Source organism: Selaginella moellendorffii, unplaced genomic scaffold, assembly GCF_000143415.4.
Source record: "Selaginella moellendorffii unplaced genomic scaffold, v1.0 SELMOscaffold_80, whole genome shotgun sequence".
NCBI lineage: Eukaryota > Viridiplantae > Streptophyta > Lycopodiopsida > Selaginellales > Selaginellaceae > Selaginella > Selaginella moellendorffii.
Window position 1 is genome coordinate 700,461 of NW_003314341.1, and position 16,768 is coordinate 717,228.

The 16,768-nt window shown below is 48.4% G+C and overlaps 5 protein-coding genes across 7 annotated transcripts; 2 read left to right on the forward strand and 3 right to left on the reverse strand.

Annotated features, from left to right (window-relative positions):
* The first annotated feature begins 27 nt into the window (after nt 1-27).
* LOC9663024 (T-complex protein 1 subunit epsilon) lies at nt 28-2,368 on the forward strand. Its single transcript, XM_002987249.2, has 9 exons — nt 28-338; nt 392-710; nt 773-1,121; nt 1,180-1,312; nt 1,363-1,415; nt 1,465-1,567; nt 1,620-1,786; nt 1,846-1,959; nt 2,018-2,368. Exons 1-9 carry the CDS (start codon nt 140-142, stop codon nt 2,189-2,191), a joined length of 1,611 nt encoding a protein of 536 aa, XP_002987295.1. The 5' UTR covers nt 28-139; the 3' UTR covers nt 2,192-2,368.
* Nucleotides 2,217-3,081, reverse strand: LOC112341272 (E3 ubiquitin-protein ligase CBLL2-like). The gene is made up of 3 exons (XM_024661164.1): nt 2,801-3,081; nt 2,697-2,755; nt 2,217-2,631 (listed from the first exon to the last, which is right to left on the reverse strand). The coding sequence occupies exons 1-3, from the start codon at nt 3,062-3,064 to the stop codon at nt 2,217-2,219; spliced, it is 738 nt and encodes a 245-aa protein (XP_024516932.1). The 5' UTR covers nt 3,065-3,081.
* A 46-nt stretch (nt 3,082-3,127) lies between these two features.
* On the forward strand, nt 3,128-5,416 carry LOC9658102 (protein EMSY-LIKE 3). Of its 2 annotated transcripts, none has more exons than XM_024661113.1 (10): nt 3,128-3,329; nt 3,519-3,709; nt 3,786-3,895; nt 3,956-4,211; nt 4,291-4,446; nt 4,503-4,571; nt 4,628-4,804; nt 4,871-4,933; nt 4,993-5,059; nt 5,129-5,416. In XM_024661113.1, exons 1-10 carry the CDS (start codon nt 3,302-3,304, stop codon nt 5,158-5,160), a joined length of 1,149 nt encoding a protein of 382 aa, XP_024516881.1. In that variant the 5' UTR covers nt 3,128-3,301; the 3' UTR covers nt 5,161-5,416. The 2 variants fall into 2 exon arrangements, with proteins under 2 accessions (XP_024516881.1, XP_024516880.1); XM_024661112.1 differs by having other exon boundaries at nt 3,131-3,329; nt 5,122-5,416.
* A 6,199-nt stretch (nt 5,417-11,615) lies between these two features.
* On the reverse strand, nt 11,616-12,635 carry LOC9658106 (chaperone protein dnaJ 6). The gene is made up of 7 exons (XM_002987305.2): nt 12,528-12,635; nt 12,377-12,475; nt 12,237-12,320; nt 12,110-12,163; nt 11,950-12,059; nt 11,821-11,903; nt 11,616-11,773 (listed from the first exon to the last, which is right to left on the reverse strand). The coding sequence occupies exons 1-7, from the start codon at nt 12,576-12,578 to the stop codon at nt 11,721-11,723; spliced, it is 534 nt and encodes a 177-aa protein (XP_002987351.2). The 5' UTR covers nt 12,579-12,635; the 3' UTR covers nt 11,616-11,720.
* A 590-nt stretch (nt 12,636-13,225) lies between these two features.
* On the reverse strand, nt 13,226-14,972 carry LOC9663025 (transmembrane protein 41B). 2 transcript variants are annotated; one of them, XR_002990491.1, is made up of 4 exons: nt 14,327-14,972; nt 14,046-14,266; nt 13,617-13,983; nt 13,226-13,561 (listed from the first exon to the last, which is right to left on the reverse strand). XR_002990491.1 is itself a non-coding variant. In XM_002987306.2 (3 exons), exons 1-3 carry the CDS (start codon nt 14,837-14,839, stop codon nt 13,779-13,781), a joined length of 939 nt encoding a protein of 312 aa, XP_002987352.2. In that variant the 5' UTR covers nt 14,840-14,972; the 3' UTR covers nt 13,226-13,778. The 2 variants fall into 2 exon arrangements, 1 of the variants encoding a protein (XP_002987352.2); XM_002987306.2 differs by having other exon boundaries at nt 13,226-13,983.
* Nucleotides 14,973-16,768: the final 1,796 nt, after the last annotated feature.

Sequence of the window (16,768 nt, forward strand, 5' to 3'; positions counted from 1 at the left end):
ACTTAACAGTTCTATACCCCTTGCGGTTATGATTTCCCGATCCAACGGTGGGAAGAAGTCCAACGGTGTGGATTTGTCGCTATAGGACTTGCTTTTTAGGGTTCTTGGGTAGGGTTCTTGGCTTTTTGCTTGCGCGGCGATGGCGCTCGCATTCGACGAGTATGGGCGGCCGTTCATCATTCTCCGCGAGCAGGAGCAGAAGACTCGAGCGAAAGGTTTGGAAGCTCAGAAGGCGAATATTATGGCCGCCAAATCCGTCGCTCGCATCCTCCGGACGTCTCTGGGCCCGAAAGGCATGGACAAAATGCTCCAGAGCGGCGATGGCGATGTCACAATCTGTAAGTATACTTCTCTTTGCGGCATTGCTTTGTCTGATGGTTTTCGTTTCTAGCGAACGATGGCGCTACCATCTTAGAGCAGATGGAAGTGGAGAATCAGATCGGAAAGCTCATGGTGGAGCTCTCCAGGAGCCAGGATTATGAGATTGGCGATGGAACCACTGGTGTGGTAGTCACAGCCGGGGCGCTGCTCGAACAGGCCGAGATCCTTCTTGAACGAGGGATTCATCCTATTCGTGTTGCCGAGGGCTACGAGCAGGCTGCTAGGATTGCTGTGGACCATCTGTCGAAGATCTCTCACAGCTTTGAGTTCAGTTCCACCAACATCCAGCCGCTAGTTCAGACTTGCATGACAACGCTTTCTTCAAAGATGTAAGCTGGTTTTTCTTTTTCTCTAGCATTCCATTCCAACATTTCTATTCTTTTCTTTCTAGTGTCAATCGCTGCAAGGCATTGCTCGCGGAGATTGCCGTCAAAGCTGTTCTCGCAGTTGCAGATCTGGAGAGGAAGGATGTGAACCTGGATCTGATCAAGGTCGAGGGAAAGGTTGGCGGTAAATTGGAGGACACGGAGCTTGTCTACGGCATTGTTGTTGACAAAGACATGAGCCATCCACAAATGCCCAAGAGGATAGAAGATGCGAAGATTGCAATCTTGACGTGTCCCTTCGAGCCGCCGAAGCCAAAGACCAAGCATAAGATCGACATTGATTCCACCGAGAAATTCGAGGCACTTCGAGAAGCCGAGAAGAAGTACTTTGATGAGATGGTGCAGAAGTGCAAGGTATGCGTTTTCGCCTTGCTTATTCTCTTTTTGTCTCAATTCGCTTCTTTGCCTGTAGGATGTTGGCGCTACGCTTGTTATCTGCCAGTGGGGATTTGACGATGAAGCAAACCATCTGTTGATGCATCGTGGTCTGCCGGCTGTTCGATGGGTCGGAGGTGTTGAACTGGAGCTCATTGCTATTGCCACAGGTGAACTACATCCTCTCTTCTACTCGTGTTTTCTCATATTATACTTGCAGGTGGCAGGATTGTGCCCAGATTTCAGGAGCTGACGCCCGAGAAGCTTGGACGGGTATGTCGCAGGCACTTCGTTTTCGTATTCTTACTGATAGGCATTTCAGGCTGGGATAGTGCGGGAGAAGTCTTTTGGAACGACAAAAGATAGGATGCTTTACATTGAGCAGTGTGCCAACTCTCGGGCAGTGACAATATTTATTCGGGGAGGTATGTGTTTTCGTACTTGTCGGATCACGAGAATGACGCTGGTTGTTTACAGCTAGCAAGATGATGGTCGAGGAGACAAAACGTAGTATCCATGATGCATTATGCGTTGCGCGGAACCTCATCCGTGATAATTCTATCGTTTACGGAGGAGGGTCTGCCGAGATTGCATGCTCCATCGCGGTGGAAGCTGCTGCAGATCGGATTCCAGGCGTCGAACAGGTAATCTTTTGGCCCTCTGATAAGTTAGATTGAGCTGATTTTCTTTTCCTCTTAAACAGTATGCCGTTCGAGCTTTCGCCGACGCTCTTGATGGAGTTCCCATGGCGCTGGCTGAGAACAGTGGCTTGCAACCAATCGATACATTGACAGCCGTGAAAGCCCAGCAGATCAAGGTAGCTCTTGTTGTTTCGCATTTGAGCTATAGTCAACAAGATTGTTTTTTGTTGACAGGAGAAAAATCCCCACCTCGGAATCGACTGCAACGATGTTAAGACGAACGACATGAAGGAGCAGAACGTTTTCGAGACGTTGATTGGGAAGAAGCAACAGATTCTCCTCGCAACTCAGGTGGTGAAGATGATCCTCAAGATCGATGATGTGATCACGCCGTCGCAGTATATCTGAGCGGAGAGAAGCCTGGAGCCCGAATCTAACCAAAGCCAGGAGGTTGGTTCCATCTGGCTTGCAACTGGTCGTCTAGTTGAGGATAGGGGGCGTAGAAGTTTTGTCCGTCTTGTTGTATTGTGCTGTAATCTGGGAGGCTGGGAGAATAGCTAAACTTTGGAGCTTTTTGCTTGAGCTGATCCATTTGTTTCTGGTGTTGAGCGTTGCGAAACTGCTGCTGTCGAGATTGTCTCTCGCTAGATTGTGGTTTCTTCTCGTCGGCGATCATCTTTTCTTCGTGCTTCATGTTGGTACCCGGCACTAGATCCTTGTGTTGGTCCTTGACGTGATGCTCGAAAGCCTGTTTTTCCAGGAACGATTTGAGGCACCGAGGGGCACCGCAGATGAAGACGCCATCCAGTGCTTCGATCTTCCTTACTCGTGAAACCTTCTCATCACATCTAGGAAAGAAACAATGAAATTTCTACTTGATCATCGAGAAAGAAAAAATTCTGGAAGAACTTACAAGAAGCAGATGGAATCCTTCCTCGCACACGTTAGGCAGAAAATGTGCTCGCATGGATGCTGTCAAGAACAATATTACAATCGAATTCACTCCTTCGCTCTTACCAGCCGGCCGTAGATCGCGATGGGAAAATTACAACGCGTGCAGATGTGGACCTTATCCCCATTCCTGCGCTGCACTGCGTAGCCAAGGATTTTGATCTCGGCGACGCTGCTGGCAATTCCCGCCCCTCGGGCTTCGGGAAGCTGCTCGCCGGACAAATGCGGCGGCACCATGGATCCAGGTACTGGCACATCCTCCTGCTTACTCCTCTCCTCCTTGCGTTGCGCCGGCGGCGATTCCTGCGCCTTGAGCCTGATCTTCAGCATACTTCCACTCAAGAACCCTAATTCCTCCACAACGGACGGTGGATAGAGCTTATGCTCGATGGACGGCGGAGATTGAGAAATAGGTGGGCTGAATTATCTTGGCCATAGTGTACGGAACGGCGCGCGATTCGCGAGCGCTATGACGCTCGAAGGGCTTGGAACGGCGATGGCGGCAAGGGCTTAGTTCGAGCTAGCTGGCGAGCGGCGGCCAAGGCGGCAGCTGGGATTTCGAGGGAGATGGAGATGCGGCGCTCCGATAGCAGCGGTAAGTCCTCCTGCCGTTCCGGATTCCCTCAAACCCCTGGCCTGGAGCGTTTGCGTTCGATGATTGAGCGGTAATGCAGCAGCAGTGGAATGGAATGCGGCTGAATTGCGTGCTTGCAGGGATCGATTAGGAGCCTTTTTTTTTCTCTCTTTTACTTCCACTTGGAGTCATTTGTTTTTATTTTCCTAGGAACCGATGATGATTTGCCACCATCGCTTGCTGTGCCAAGAGCAAGTAACTCTAGAGCACTGGCTGGAAATGGCAAAGCTGGAGCAGCGAATGGAGGGAAGGGCATCGACCACTTGATACGAACACTAGAACAAGATGCGTACACCGCTGTTCTTCGTGCCTTTGGAGCACAGTCGGAGAACATCAGCTGGGTAAAACAACAAGAAAAACTAGATTTGGTTAGACCTTCGTTGAAAGCGTCGCTCACTCGTGTCAGGCTACTGGCAGGCCAAAGAGCGTCTTATCTCCGACTTGCGGAAGGAACTCAGAGTTACTGACGCGCAACATCGCGACCTTCTTGCTAAAGTGGCTGGTGATGATTCTCTACGTCAAATAAGGTGATCTTTGCGTGTCCTCAAAGCTTGCTCTTGCTCACCTTCGTTTTGGCACACCTCCAGGGATTTGAAGCAGTCTGGAAACGATCAAGCCATTCCCTCGGGCGCTAATGCGACGGCCAGTGCTCCGCAACAGTTACATTCTTCTCAACTTGTCCCGCAATCTCGGAAGAAGCAAAAGACTGGCGCTGTTTCTCACCAGGTAGCGATGCCTCCTGCTCCACCCCCGCCGCAGCCACCTCCTCCGGCGCCAGCTCCAGTTCCTAAATCTATGTCCAAGAAAGGTGGAGCAGCTCCGACAAGAGGCAAGAGCAAAGGGGTTAGCTACTTCAGCTGCCTAGACCACCTTTGATGTTCCTCGGTTTTTAAAACCTTGTCTAATGGTTCCCTTTCTACAGAGCTCGGACAAGATCTCTAGTCAAGGAAGAGGTCCTTCGCAAGGTAAGAAGAGGGATGCGCTAGAGGATCGATGGGTGGGCCAGTTTATAAAAATGCGCTGGCCAGATGATAACAATTTCTACGAGGCCTTCGTCCGAGATTTTCACAAGGAAGATGTACGTTACAGTACCTCGTCAGATATTCAACGCGTTTTTCCTTGTGCTTCTTGCAGGGGACCCATACTTTGGTGTACGATATGGGTACCGAGAAGGAAAGTTCTGAGCGGGTAGACCTCTCCAAGGTAGGCTTCGTTGTACGGACGATTGGACTGATGGCCTTCGGGTCTTCCTTTCGTAGATGGCCCCAGAGGATATACAGTCCAATGGCAAACATCAACCCGGAAAGAAAAACTCGTCTGCAGACAAGCATCAGGGATCCAAGAAACGAATAGAGAAGGCCAGTGTGAGCTTCCAGCATAAATCGAAAGGAGAGCGTAAATACAAACTTCCATCCGTAGATTCGTTGATAAAGCAAGTAAGACATGCGTGGTGCATTATACTTTTGGTCGGTGAAATCACACAGAAACTCTCCCTTGTCCAGGTTCAAGAGCTGGAACACGACGCCGACCCTACTAAAATCGAACACGCCAAACGACTAGCGAAAGTAAGTCGCACAGCTGCGATTCGTTGCGTACCAACAAAGATATGAATTCTGTGTTCCAGGAGCACGAGGAGTCATTGCGAAGGGCACTGGAAGAAGTTGGAGAAACTTCGGACGAGGAGAGCGGCGGTAAGTCTTTCAAAGTTTTGTGAGAGACGCTCCCTCGGAGACTCATGATTTTCGTTTGGAAGACGATAGGCAAAGGAACGAGAGCGGCAGGAAGAACATGAGCATGGCCGTCAACAGTGACGACGACAATGACCCCAACGGAGATAACCACAGGGATTGATTCTTGTGAATACGTCACGGTCAGGTTTTAGGAGGCTACGAGGTTTCAGGTTTCTAGTATATTGCTGACTTCAACATTGATTGGCTGAAGTTTACACGGATCGAAGTGTGCTCCAACTATGACTCTCTCTCTCTCTCTTTTTCCCTCGGTGAAAACATGCAGTCGACGATTTCAAAGAAAGATTATTCGGATGCTTCCAGGTTCCCAGACTCTTTTTTTGGTCGTGACTCGTGAATGGCTTCTTTCTCTATAAAAGCCAGCAGTTGGCAAATCTTTGTTCCATCATCGATAGCGCTCTCTTTCTCTGTCTCTGCCAAATCTCTCCCAGCCTACCGCATTCCTTGTTCTTCGCTTGCATAGTTTAAATCGATCTGCTTTCGAGCTATGGATCACTGGTATGACGCTCAGCTCGTCATGAACACCAGAGACTCGGACGATCAAATCCTCGACTTTGTTGGCGACATAACTCGCGACGTTGGCGCTGTTCAAGCCGGCATTCTGGAGCAAATACTCGCAAAGAATGCCAACGTAGAATACTTCAAGCGACACGGCCTGTGTGGAGTCCCAAGCCGCGACGATTTCAAGCGAGCCATGCCGCTCTCGTCCTACACGGACATCGAATCCGACATCACGCGGATGGCCAGCGGCGACGACTCGAGAATTCTCACCGATGCTCCAGTCCGTCAAATGCTGACAAGGTAACGTAACTTGAAAGAAATCTCCCGGTGGAAACTTACACAAGTTTAACTTGCAGCTCCGGCACCTCGGGTGGCAAGCAAAAGCTCTTCCCAAAGTCGGAAACTTACGACATCGAGTCCGTGTTGATGAATAGAATCTCTCGTGCCTGCTTGAACAAGTGAGAGTTATATCATTTGTCAAGCTGACAGATCATCTCACTCAAATCGTTGTTTCTCTTTTTCTTCAGACAAATACCGATCCAAGGCAAGAGCCTACAGTTCATCTACGTGCGAAAACCCGGAGTGACCCCCGGAGGAGTCGTAACTTGCTCGGGTCTCAGCGGATACTTCACCAGCCCCGCGTTTCTCAACCGGAAGATCGATCCGAGCTCGGGCTTCACCAGCCCAGACCAAGTTCTCCTCTGCGTCGACTTCGATCAATCCAGCTACGCGCACCTCCTGTGCGGCCTCGTCCAGTCCACTCAAGTCGCCGTACTCGGCGCGCCATTCGCGTCGACCCTGGTCCGAAGCATGAAACGCCTCAGCGATTGCTGGAGAGACTTGTGCCAGGACATCCGATCCGGCAAAGCTAACTCCAACATCATCTCGGACCTCTCGGTAAAGCACGCCGTGAACGCGCTGCTGCGGACGCCAAATCCAGAGCTGGCCGACGCGATCGAACGCGAGTGCAGCAAGAAGAACTGGCGCGGGATCATCACTCGCCTCTTCCCGAACGCCCGAGTCATCCAGACCATCATCACCGGATCCATGCAGCAGTATGTCCCGGTCATCGACTTCCTCAGCGGCGAATTGCCCATCGCCTCGCCGCTCTACGCTTCCTCCGAGTGCAGCAGCCTCGGGGTCAACTTGAGTCCTCTCTCCCCTCCATCGCCAATCCTCTACACCATCTTCCCTTCCTTCGCATACTACGAGTTCCTCCCAGTGAACTGTAAGAACAGCACCAGTGGTGATCTTGTGGAGCTGGCAGACGTGGAGCTCGGGAGGGAGTACGAGCTCGTCATCACGAATCGCGCGGGGCTGTACAGATACAGGGTCGGGGACGTGCTGCGAGTGGTGGATTTCTACAACAGCGCGCCGCAGTTTGCCTTCGTTCGCCGCGCGGGAGTGCTCCTCAGCGTCGACACGGACAAGACTGACGAGCTCGAGCTCCACACCGCGGTCGTCAACGCCTGCTCTTTGCTGCCGCAGGATGTTTTTGTGGTGGACTACACGAGCAGGGTCGAACTGTGCTCACATCCGGGCCACTACGTCGTCTACTGGGAGCTCTCCTTGCCGGTTTCGGATTCGAGCGTGGAGCTGCTCAAGCTGGAGGAGTGCTGCTCGATGCTCGAGTCGTCCTTGTCTGTGGTTTACCTGAGGAATCGGAGAGAAGGCAGCGTGGGAGCCATGGAGATCAAGCTCCTGCAGAACGGGACCTTCGATCGGATTGTCGACTACGTGGTTTCCAACAGGGAGGGGAGCGTCGCCCAGTTCAAGGTGCCGCGGTGCGCTAGAGATCCTACCATGATCGACATCCTCGAGTCCAACGTTGTCAGGAGCATACGAGCAACACATATTCCCCTTCCCAGGCTCTAAATTCCCTCTTTGGAGTCTTTTTCTAAGCTCGCGGCTTAATGATCACAAAAGTGATCGTGGGCCATGTATATATCTTTTGTCAATTCAAATTCAAATCGAATTCAAAGGGTGCACCACCTGAGGAAGCAGTCAAGTTAAAACATGTGCACATTTTAATGGCATCAAGGATAGAAAGGGTTTGGGGTTTATAATGGATGAGGCGAGGCATAGAAAGAAAAAGTCTTCAGGAGCAGGGATTGAAAGAGAATTGTCAGGCACTGAAGAAGAAATGGAAGAAAAAGAATCCTCACTACAGAAAATTGGTGAGCACGCTAAGGATCTAGTGGAGAAAGCTGTAGCCGATATAAGAGACGGACCTGACTCGTCAGGAAGGGAGCAAGGTGTTACTGTGGAGGAACCAGAAATCTTATCCTGGCTCTATGAGGAAATCAACGATCCGAACGAGTTCTTCCACAAGCTATTGCCATCATCGGCAGCACGGGAAGTTTTGCGAGCATTTAAAGACGTGTCACCTTCTTACTATCTCCACAGGCTGGAAGTTTTTCGATGGCTCTTGCCAGACATGCTTCCAATCCCCCAAACAGGTACTAAACTGTGTTTAAAAATCTTTAGCCAATCAAACTTTGTTCCTCGCGTCGTCACGTTGGCAAACAAGTTTCCCTTGTCTCGAAGGCGTGGCAGCGGCACAAGAAAATCGTGCAGCAATTCAGCAACTTAAACCGAGAGGAGGGCTTGATGCAGCTTTGCAATCTGTCGAGCTTGACTATTCCGTGCTTCTCAGACACATTGTTCTCTCCACCGCTGTCCTTTACTTACGTTGGCCGTCCAAAGCTCCGGTCTCTACTCAAAGAAGTGAAGGTTCAAAGTGATATCCACTTCCAAGGACATCCGGGTAGAGGCAAGTCGTATGTCTTGGCAGCCCTGGCGAGCTATCTCTACACTTACGAGCAAGAATGCAGTGATCGTTTATATTCTTTTGTCAGAGCTGGTTCAGTCGGCGGCGAAGCTGACGTATGTTTTGGAAGCAATTGGAAATGCTGGCATGTGACACCATGGGAAAGTTCGAAGAGTTTTGCAAGACGGAAATGCTCTGGACGTCGATGTCAATCAGTATACAATGAAGAGGATTGTCGAGTTGCGAGAGAATATCTGAGCTGGATTGTCAACAGATCTAGAGCTGTCTGGTGCACGACGTATAAGGGTGAGTTCATAGCAACGGATATTGATTTTTTTTCCTCCATTCAATGAGCCATTTGACAACGAAGAGTTCACTTCCTGGCTAGCCGGCTATAACTTCAAGGAACTAGACATCAACGATCTCCTATTTTACACTGGTCTCATACCACGACAACTGGCCAAGTTTGTTGCCAAAGGTACACCTGAGCCAGCGCTTTACAGAAGGAGAAGGGACTCGTACATTGCAGACATGAGGCGGGTGTTCAAGTATTTTGTCGAGCGTATGACTATGGAAGAAGCCGACGCTGTAGAGAAAGTTTTGGACTTAGGCTTCGAGCGGATAACATTGGACTACGTGTCAATTGTTCGTCTGAGAAAGGGAGTGTGCTTTGTCACTGCAACGAGTGTTGACATGGTGATCATCATTATGTCCGCCGACGAGAAATCCCTTGACATCCACCCGTCAAGCGTTTTTAATGGTCCCGTCCATCTTACACCACAAGGAGTCCAGACTTATGTTGTTACCAACACTGAAGGAGCCAACCTAGGAAATGAACATGTGACATTGTAGACATTTGTGAACGTTGACAAGTGTTTAGCCTTCATCGAAACACTTGTTATTCGTGAGTGGAAGCTTTTCGTTTGCTATTAAATTGAGATGATATTTTACTCCTGAAATTCAGCATCTGATCCTAAATAAAAGTTCGGTCTATTTGAAACCATCGACCTTAATATCATTACCAAGCAGTGCTGCATTTTCGTTGCTCGATACTTGAGTAAGGTTGGAGTTTGCACAAAAGGGGTGTAGGAAATAGCTGAATGCAAACGTTGAATCAATGATTTGCAAGAATGCCTTACAGACTTCTAATATTGGAAGGTGGCCTAATCCCTATGGAGATTTTAGCTAAGACCCATCAACCCAGCTGGTTGAAGTTTATACAGATCTAAATATTTAAAATGATTATTTTAGTTTAAAATACTAAAACCTTAAAAAATTATTCTTTATTGGATTTCTTACTGTGCACCAGAGAAGACATTCCGTGTTATTTGTCCTTTATTTAGTTTAGGAGAGAAGACATTATAGCATTCCGTGTTATTTGTCCTTTATTTAGTTGATGAGAATATCCATAAAAGATTTTAATATTCTTAGCGCGTGCTTCCATTTTTTCCGGGTTTGAGGAGCTGGCGATGACGTATGGAAGTCCCGAGCTGGACGCCTGCGAAGGTGGACAGGCCGGCGGGGAGGAGCTCCGCTGGCGGAGAAGCAGCAGCCGCTTTGATCCGGGATATGTCGGGACAGCAACCGCATGCTGTGGGGAAGCAACGAAGAATTGTGGAGGTCGATCTTCGAGTTTCTGGTGAGTACATGGAGAGCGTACATGACTTGACAACAAGACTGGTCCTCGTCCACCTCTCAAGCCCTGCCAGAGAATTCTAGAGCATCAACCTAGAACTGCCTAAGTTTTATAGCCGTTTTGATCCGGGATATGTCGGGACAGCAACTGCATGCTGTGGCAAAGCAACGAAGAATTGCGGAGGTCGATCTTCGAGTTTCTGGTGAGTACATGGAGAGCGTGCATGACTTGACAACAAGACTGGTCCTCTGCAACCTAGAACTGTCTAAGTCTTATAGCCGTTTTGATCCGGGATATGTCGGGACAGCAACTGCATGCTGTGGCGAAGCAACGAAGAATTGTGGAGGTCGATCTTCGAGTTTCTGGTGAGTACATGGAGAGCGTGCATGACTTGACAACAAGACCTAGAACTGCCTAAGTCTTATAGCCGTTTTAATCCGGGATATGTCGGGACAGCAGCTGCATGCTGTGGCGAAGCAACGAAGAATTGTGGAGGTCGATCTTCGAGTTTCTGGTGAGTACATGGAGAGCGTGCATGACTGGTCCTCGTCCACTGGGCCTGAGAATTCTAGAGCATCAACCCAGAACTGCCTAAGTTTTATAGCCGTTTTGATCCAGTCTCCATTCCCAGGGGGACGGGGTTTGCCATTCCCATCCCGCACTGGTGCGACTTCTGAGGGAAATATTGTGTTTCTACAACGTGGCTGCCGAGTCCATAGTGAAAAATGTTTTGCAGCAGGCTGTACAGCTTCAAACGTTCTCTACGATTGTTTCGTTCTGGTAAGTTTTTCCCATTCTTTTCTAGCGTCTTTGACTGGTTCCCAGCGTCTTGTTCCTCTGTTCCATGTTTTGACAAGACGAATGTTTGCAGGGATGTGATGCTTCCATCTACTTTGAACCCCAATCCCAACCTCGTAGAAGGTTGCCTGTGTGGCAGGAATTAGACTGGATGGAAGTTCGTATTATTAAACTGGATGGAAGTTCGTATTGGTCGTCGAGACAGTGTGACTGCGAACCCTGGCCAACGGAGAGAACCAGATCACAGCATCGACCAGGCTCTCCTTCGCAGCCTCGAGCACACTGCCCTCTCAAAGGCAACGCGCAGAGACAAGACACCGTCAAGTTTGACAATCACTTCGTTGATGCAAGGGTGATGTCTTTTAAGTTACGAAAGCTCGTCAACATTGAAAAACTATCACACCTAAAAATGTATTACATCCTTAAACAAACTTGTGTAAGGGCTTCAATCTAAGTTTACTGGAATTGATTTGCCCAAGTCCGATATTCCTCAATTTCGACCAGGCTCTCCTTCGCAGCCTCGAGCACACTGCCCTCTCAAAGGCAACGTGCAGAGACAAGACACCGTCAAGTTTGACAATCACTTCGTTGATACAAGAGTGATGTCTTTAAAGTTACGAAAGCTCGTCAACATTGAAAAATTATCACACCTAAAAATGTATTACATCCTTACTGGAATTGAAGTCCAATATTCCTCAATTTCGACCAGCCTCGAGCACACTGCCCTCTCAAAGGCAACGCACAGAGACAAGACACCGTCAAGTTTGACAATCACTTCGTTGATACAAGGGTGATGTCTTTAAAGTTAAGAATCAACATTGAAAAACTATCACACCTAAAAATGTATTACATCCTTAAATAAACTTGTGTCTTCAAGCTATAAGGGCTTCAATCTAAGTTTACTGGAATTGATTTGCCCAAGTCCGATATTCCTCTGTTTCGACCAGCTCGCCTAATTTAAACCAAGGAAGTAAGCTTTAGGATTAAATGTATGATTACCAGAAGAAATTGCTGTGCCTAGCACTTCCATAAAACGACGAGAATCCTCCCTTGGCTCCGAGCACATAAGGTTAGCAAACACTCTGCATCAAAACATTGAAGTATGCATGGAATAAATTGCTCACTTACTTGTCCATATTGCCTCCATATTTCATATAAAGACCTTTGAGATCTTTAACCTCGGCCTCTGAACCTCTATAGTGCTCACAAAAACTTTCGATGTCGCCGAGAGTAACACGCTATCATAAAAAATTATTGTAAGTATAAAGATTATAAAGCTATCACTTACCTCATTTCTTCTCCTACAACAGTCATACGGTGATGCGCGACAATCTCCTGATTCCTAGAAAAAAAAAAAAAACAAGGATGAATAACCAAAGAGAGAAAAAGAAACAAAAGAACAAAAAAGAACTTACAACACAACCCATTGCATCATAGAGTGCTCTCTTCTGAGGATCTCCCAAGATCACAAAAGCGTCATGTAACTTCTTCATTGTGTCCTGCGAGGGAAACAAGAGCTCAGTTTCAAAAAGAAATGCTAGATGAGAATCTAAACCCTGTCTTCCGGATTCTTGTTAGGATGCAGCTCCAGTGTGTGCTTAATGTATGCCTTTCTGATCTCCTTGGTCGATGCTACGTACTCCACTCCGAGGATCTACCCACAAACGATCACAAGCAGTCGCAAGCAGCAATGAATCCTTCAATACCTTGTACAAGCACCTAGTACTTCCATCGGCCTTGCCTCTTCCCTTCTCCATTTTTGCGAGGGTTTGCCTGCCTCCTGTCGATCTTATTCTCCCTCTTATTCTCCCGCCAGTCACAGCACAATATACTCACGAAGAAGAGAAGAGGGCAAGCCTGCAAGACATTCTTTTTAGCTCTGGTTCCTTGCATTGAAATGTACGCAGGCCTTCAAAACGATGGCTTCTCCTGCTCCTGGGGTTGGATGCCCAATCGATAGAGGATGTGGAAGATGCGCTGGGCAAGCTACCGCAGCTCCATCACGGCAGCAGGTGACATTCATCGGCAACTCCACCGATCCAGAGGTCCCGAGCATCTGTCGATCGGGAAGATTCGTCCAGAATGTTCTCATCCACAGATGTATGCGACGCCACGTCTTCTCCTGGAACATCAGCTCGACCAGGCACGGGAATTCTTTTCGCTCGATGCCACAGTCGAGCGTCGTTCCTTTGAACATTCTTCTTCGAGTACAAGGCATCTTGTTGAGGCCGTTTGATTCGATGCCCAGGACAGTCTTGTTTCATGGAATACATTCTTGGCAGTTTACAGACAGAAAGGACCTCCAGAAGTAGCGAAGGAGAGCTTCGACTTGTCGGATCTTGTTTCCTGGTCTGTGCTCTTGTCAGCATATGCCCGTCAAGTAAAAGGATTTGTTTGAGGCAAGGACGATAATACTGGAACCATCATTGAAAACGAAAATTTCGTGCGTGCTATAGGAAAGAGGACCTCGTTTCCTGCACTGCTGCCTATGACATTCTAATAGCTCGCGTCACGTACAATGTGACAAGAAAACTATGCGCGCGAAGTTCCGTGGCAACAGACTTTATTTCCTGGGACGGAATGATCGCAGCAGGACCCGGATTGCAACTCTGCTCTTCGCTTGTAACCATGGCACGCGATGGCTTCAAATCGCCATGAACACTGAGTTCCACAGGCCTGTCCTGTGGAGCTTCTACTCGTCACAGCATATCGAAAATTCTGGATGCGAAAGTATGTGGTCCTGTATCAAGGTCAAGTCGCGTAAACACGAATCTCGTTAGTAAGATCAAACTTACCAACACAGATTGAACGAGCTGCGTTAGTACGAGAAAAAGAGAAAAGGAAAAACGTTACTCGCTTGAGAAGTGTAGTTTAGTGTCTCGCTCATATCCACGTCGCGTTCTTCCTACTAAGAACAGTGCGATCGATAGATGTATAGTGTCAGTGTAGAGAAAGAATTAAGTTGCCTTGGCGGCGTTTCGGAGCTCCCTGCGCTTGAAAACCACGGGGAGGATGACGAGAAAAGCGAGAAAGAAGAGCGCAGCCAGCGTGCGCGAGTCGTAGAGATCGTTGAGGGAATTGAGCTGCGACAAAATTCTGCCCGCCTTGACAGCCACCACGCCCGCCGGGATGACACCGACAAAGGTCCCAAGAAAAAACTCCCTGCCACCACAATGATCATACGATCAGAGAGAGCTCCTCCAAAGTTCTCCAGATCAAATCACCTGAAAGGCACAGCGGCCAGCGGAGACGCGACATTGATGAACCAGTTTGGAAGCAGCGGGGTGATCCGGAGGAAAAGCACGTAATTCAGTAAGTTGTGGCGGTGAGAGTGGACCTCCTTGGCGAGGCGATCGCAACGTTCCGGGAAGTAGTAGTAAACAATGTCCCTGAGAATAAAGCGCGACAGCATGTAGCACAGCGAAGATCCTAGAGTCGCCAAAACCTGGAAACATCTCACTCGTCAAGGTCCAAGATAGAAAAAACGGTTTGATCGATCCTTTACCGTGACAAGGAACAGAGCTTCGAAGAAACTATAAAACGATCCAGCGAGAATGTTGAGGAAGATGGAGCCGGGGAGCATGAATGCCTGGAGGAACAAGTAGAGGCAAATGATCCCGAGCTTGATAAGTTGGCGGTGCTGCTGCTGGTAATTCCCCAAGGCCTCCCGGAGCGATCGCAGCTCGTCGATGTTCCTGGGGAATCTGAGATTCAAGAGCTGCTGCTGCTGCTCTCGCGAGATCTCGATGAATTCCCAGCCGCCGCCGCCGCCACGACCAAGGCTGGTGCTGTTGACTCGGGCTAGCGAGAACAAGAGGGCCACCAACATTGACAAGGAGGCGGTGAAAATGAGAGCCAGGAGGAAGATCCGGCGCAACCACAGAAACCTATCGATCTTGACGCTCTTGGACGAATGCTGCTGGTGATGATGGGCCGACTGCTGCTCCAGCGGCGAATTCCTGGCACCTAAACCCTGCTCGACTAGGTCCAGCGCGTCGAGCGCGTCTGGCTGCGGCATTTTGCCCCGATCGGGAAACCCTCAGTCTCACAGATCATTCAATCGCGCCGGATCCGCCAGTTGCTACGGCAGGAGCAGCTCCATTCCTTTCACTCTCCATTGGATTGATTCACAAACAACTAGGGTGCGCTTTCTTAAGGGTATAAAACGGGTTTTACCTAATTGCTGTGGATGTTCTTCACTAAACACCGCATCTAAGAATATGCTCTGTTGATAAACCAAATGTTGATTAATTAATAATTAATTTGATAAGCCCATTTATGTGGGGATCTAAACGTATGTTAATTTTTGGACCCACTAATAAGAAGGTATTTTAAAATGTAATCTGTCAATTGCCAAAAAAAATCTAGAAAACAAATTTCATTTAATAAGGTAAAACATATTTAACTTGTTATCTTTGAATTTTTTAAAAACATTAGTTAAATACAATAAATTCAGCAAGAGGTTTTTTTATTAAGTTGAAATAGAAGTAAAAATATTAACAAAGTAATCGAAATAATTGATTTTAGTGATTTCAAGCCACTATAGAATATTAAATTTTCGATATGGTGGCATCAATGCAATAAATTTCTTAGGGGCTTGGGCCTTTCCTTCGGGATAAAAGTGGGGGGGGGGGGGGGGGGGGGGGGTTAAGGTTCCCCTACTAAGTCCTTAGGCCCTGGTGTTTTGCCCTAATGTCTCCAAGTAAGTTTTTCCCCCAAAGCCTTAGATTTAAAAGATCCCATGATCAAGCCTTGTTGTACCAAGGGTTAGGGTTTAGTGTGCTTAGCTACTTGTGCCTGCGGAGAGTGTAGCCGAACCTTAAGTTCAGTCTAACCCGGGGAGGGGAATTGGGAGAGATTTGGGAATAAGTGGATGCATGGCTAACGCTTTGTTGCTCATGCAGTGAGTAGTTGAAACCAAGTAGAACCAAGTAAGAGCTAGTGCAATAGGTGGGAACCTTAGTGAGGGAACTTAGCAAAAGCTAAGGCAGTGTTGGTTAGATACACGAGGTAAGCTGGCAAATTGGAAAAGAAAAATTTATGGCTTATGCAAAGTTCAAGTAAAGTATCAATTTGTGAAGTTGAGCAATGGGATACGTTGGGACCCGAAGGCGTGCCGAAGGTAAGCTAATTAGCATGGGTTAGCTAAGTCGATCAGGCGTAAAGAACTACGCCCGACTCCCCACAGGGATGTCGAATTCGTAGATGTATTCTACGGAGGTTTGGTTCGAGTCCCAACCCCCTAGTAAAGCAAGGCTGGGTTCAAATCCCAACCCCATACTAGGGCGTGGTGGGGTGAGGGGTATAAGGACACCTATATTCCATTGTCATGGGCTCTTGGCCAGGGAGGCTAACTCAGGCACACCGCTAAGTGGGGGGATGCCCCCGGAGACATGGTCAACAAGTCGTTGGATAAAAAGAGACGTTCGATGTGGGCATCGAACTTCTTCTATGGGTGGTGGAGTTGTAAAGAACCAACTCCCTGAGGTGTCATAGGCTAAAGGATCCCCGAAAGCATGATTGAAATGACAAAGAGTTGGATGGGACCAAGTTGGAGATCGAGTCCAAGATCGACTCTGAGACCGAGTTCAAGATAGAGTCCGGGATCGAGTCCGAGGCTGAATCATAGACCGAGTTCAAGATCGAGTTCGAGACAGAGTCCGAGATCTGAATCGGGTTTGAGACCGAGTCCGAAGTCGAGTCCGAAGTCGAGTCCAAGATCGGGTCTGAGATCGAGTCCAGGACCAAATTGTAAGCCACAAATTTTTCCTTTCCAATTTGCCAACTCAATCTTATGTTCTATTGGTCGTGCGGGGGTCAACCCCGTCGATAGCTCCTCCGGCATGGTATCCTGGAATTGGTCCAACACCCGCTGGATCACTAAAGGTACTTCTTCTGTTCCCGTCTTTTTGTCACTCTTCACCGAGAGTAAGCACAAAAATGCTGC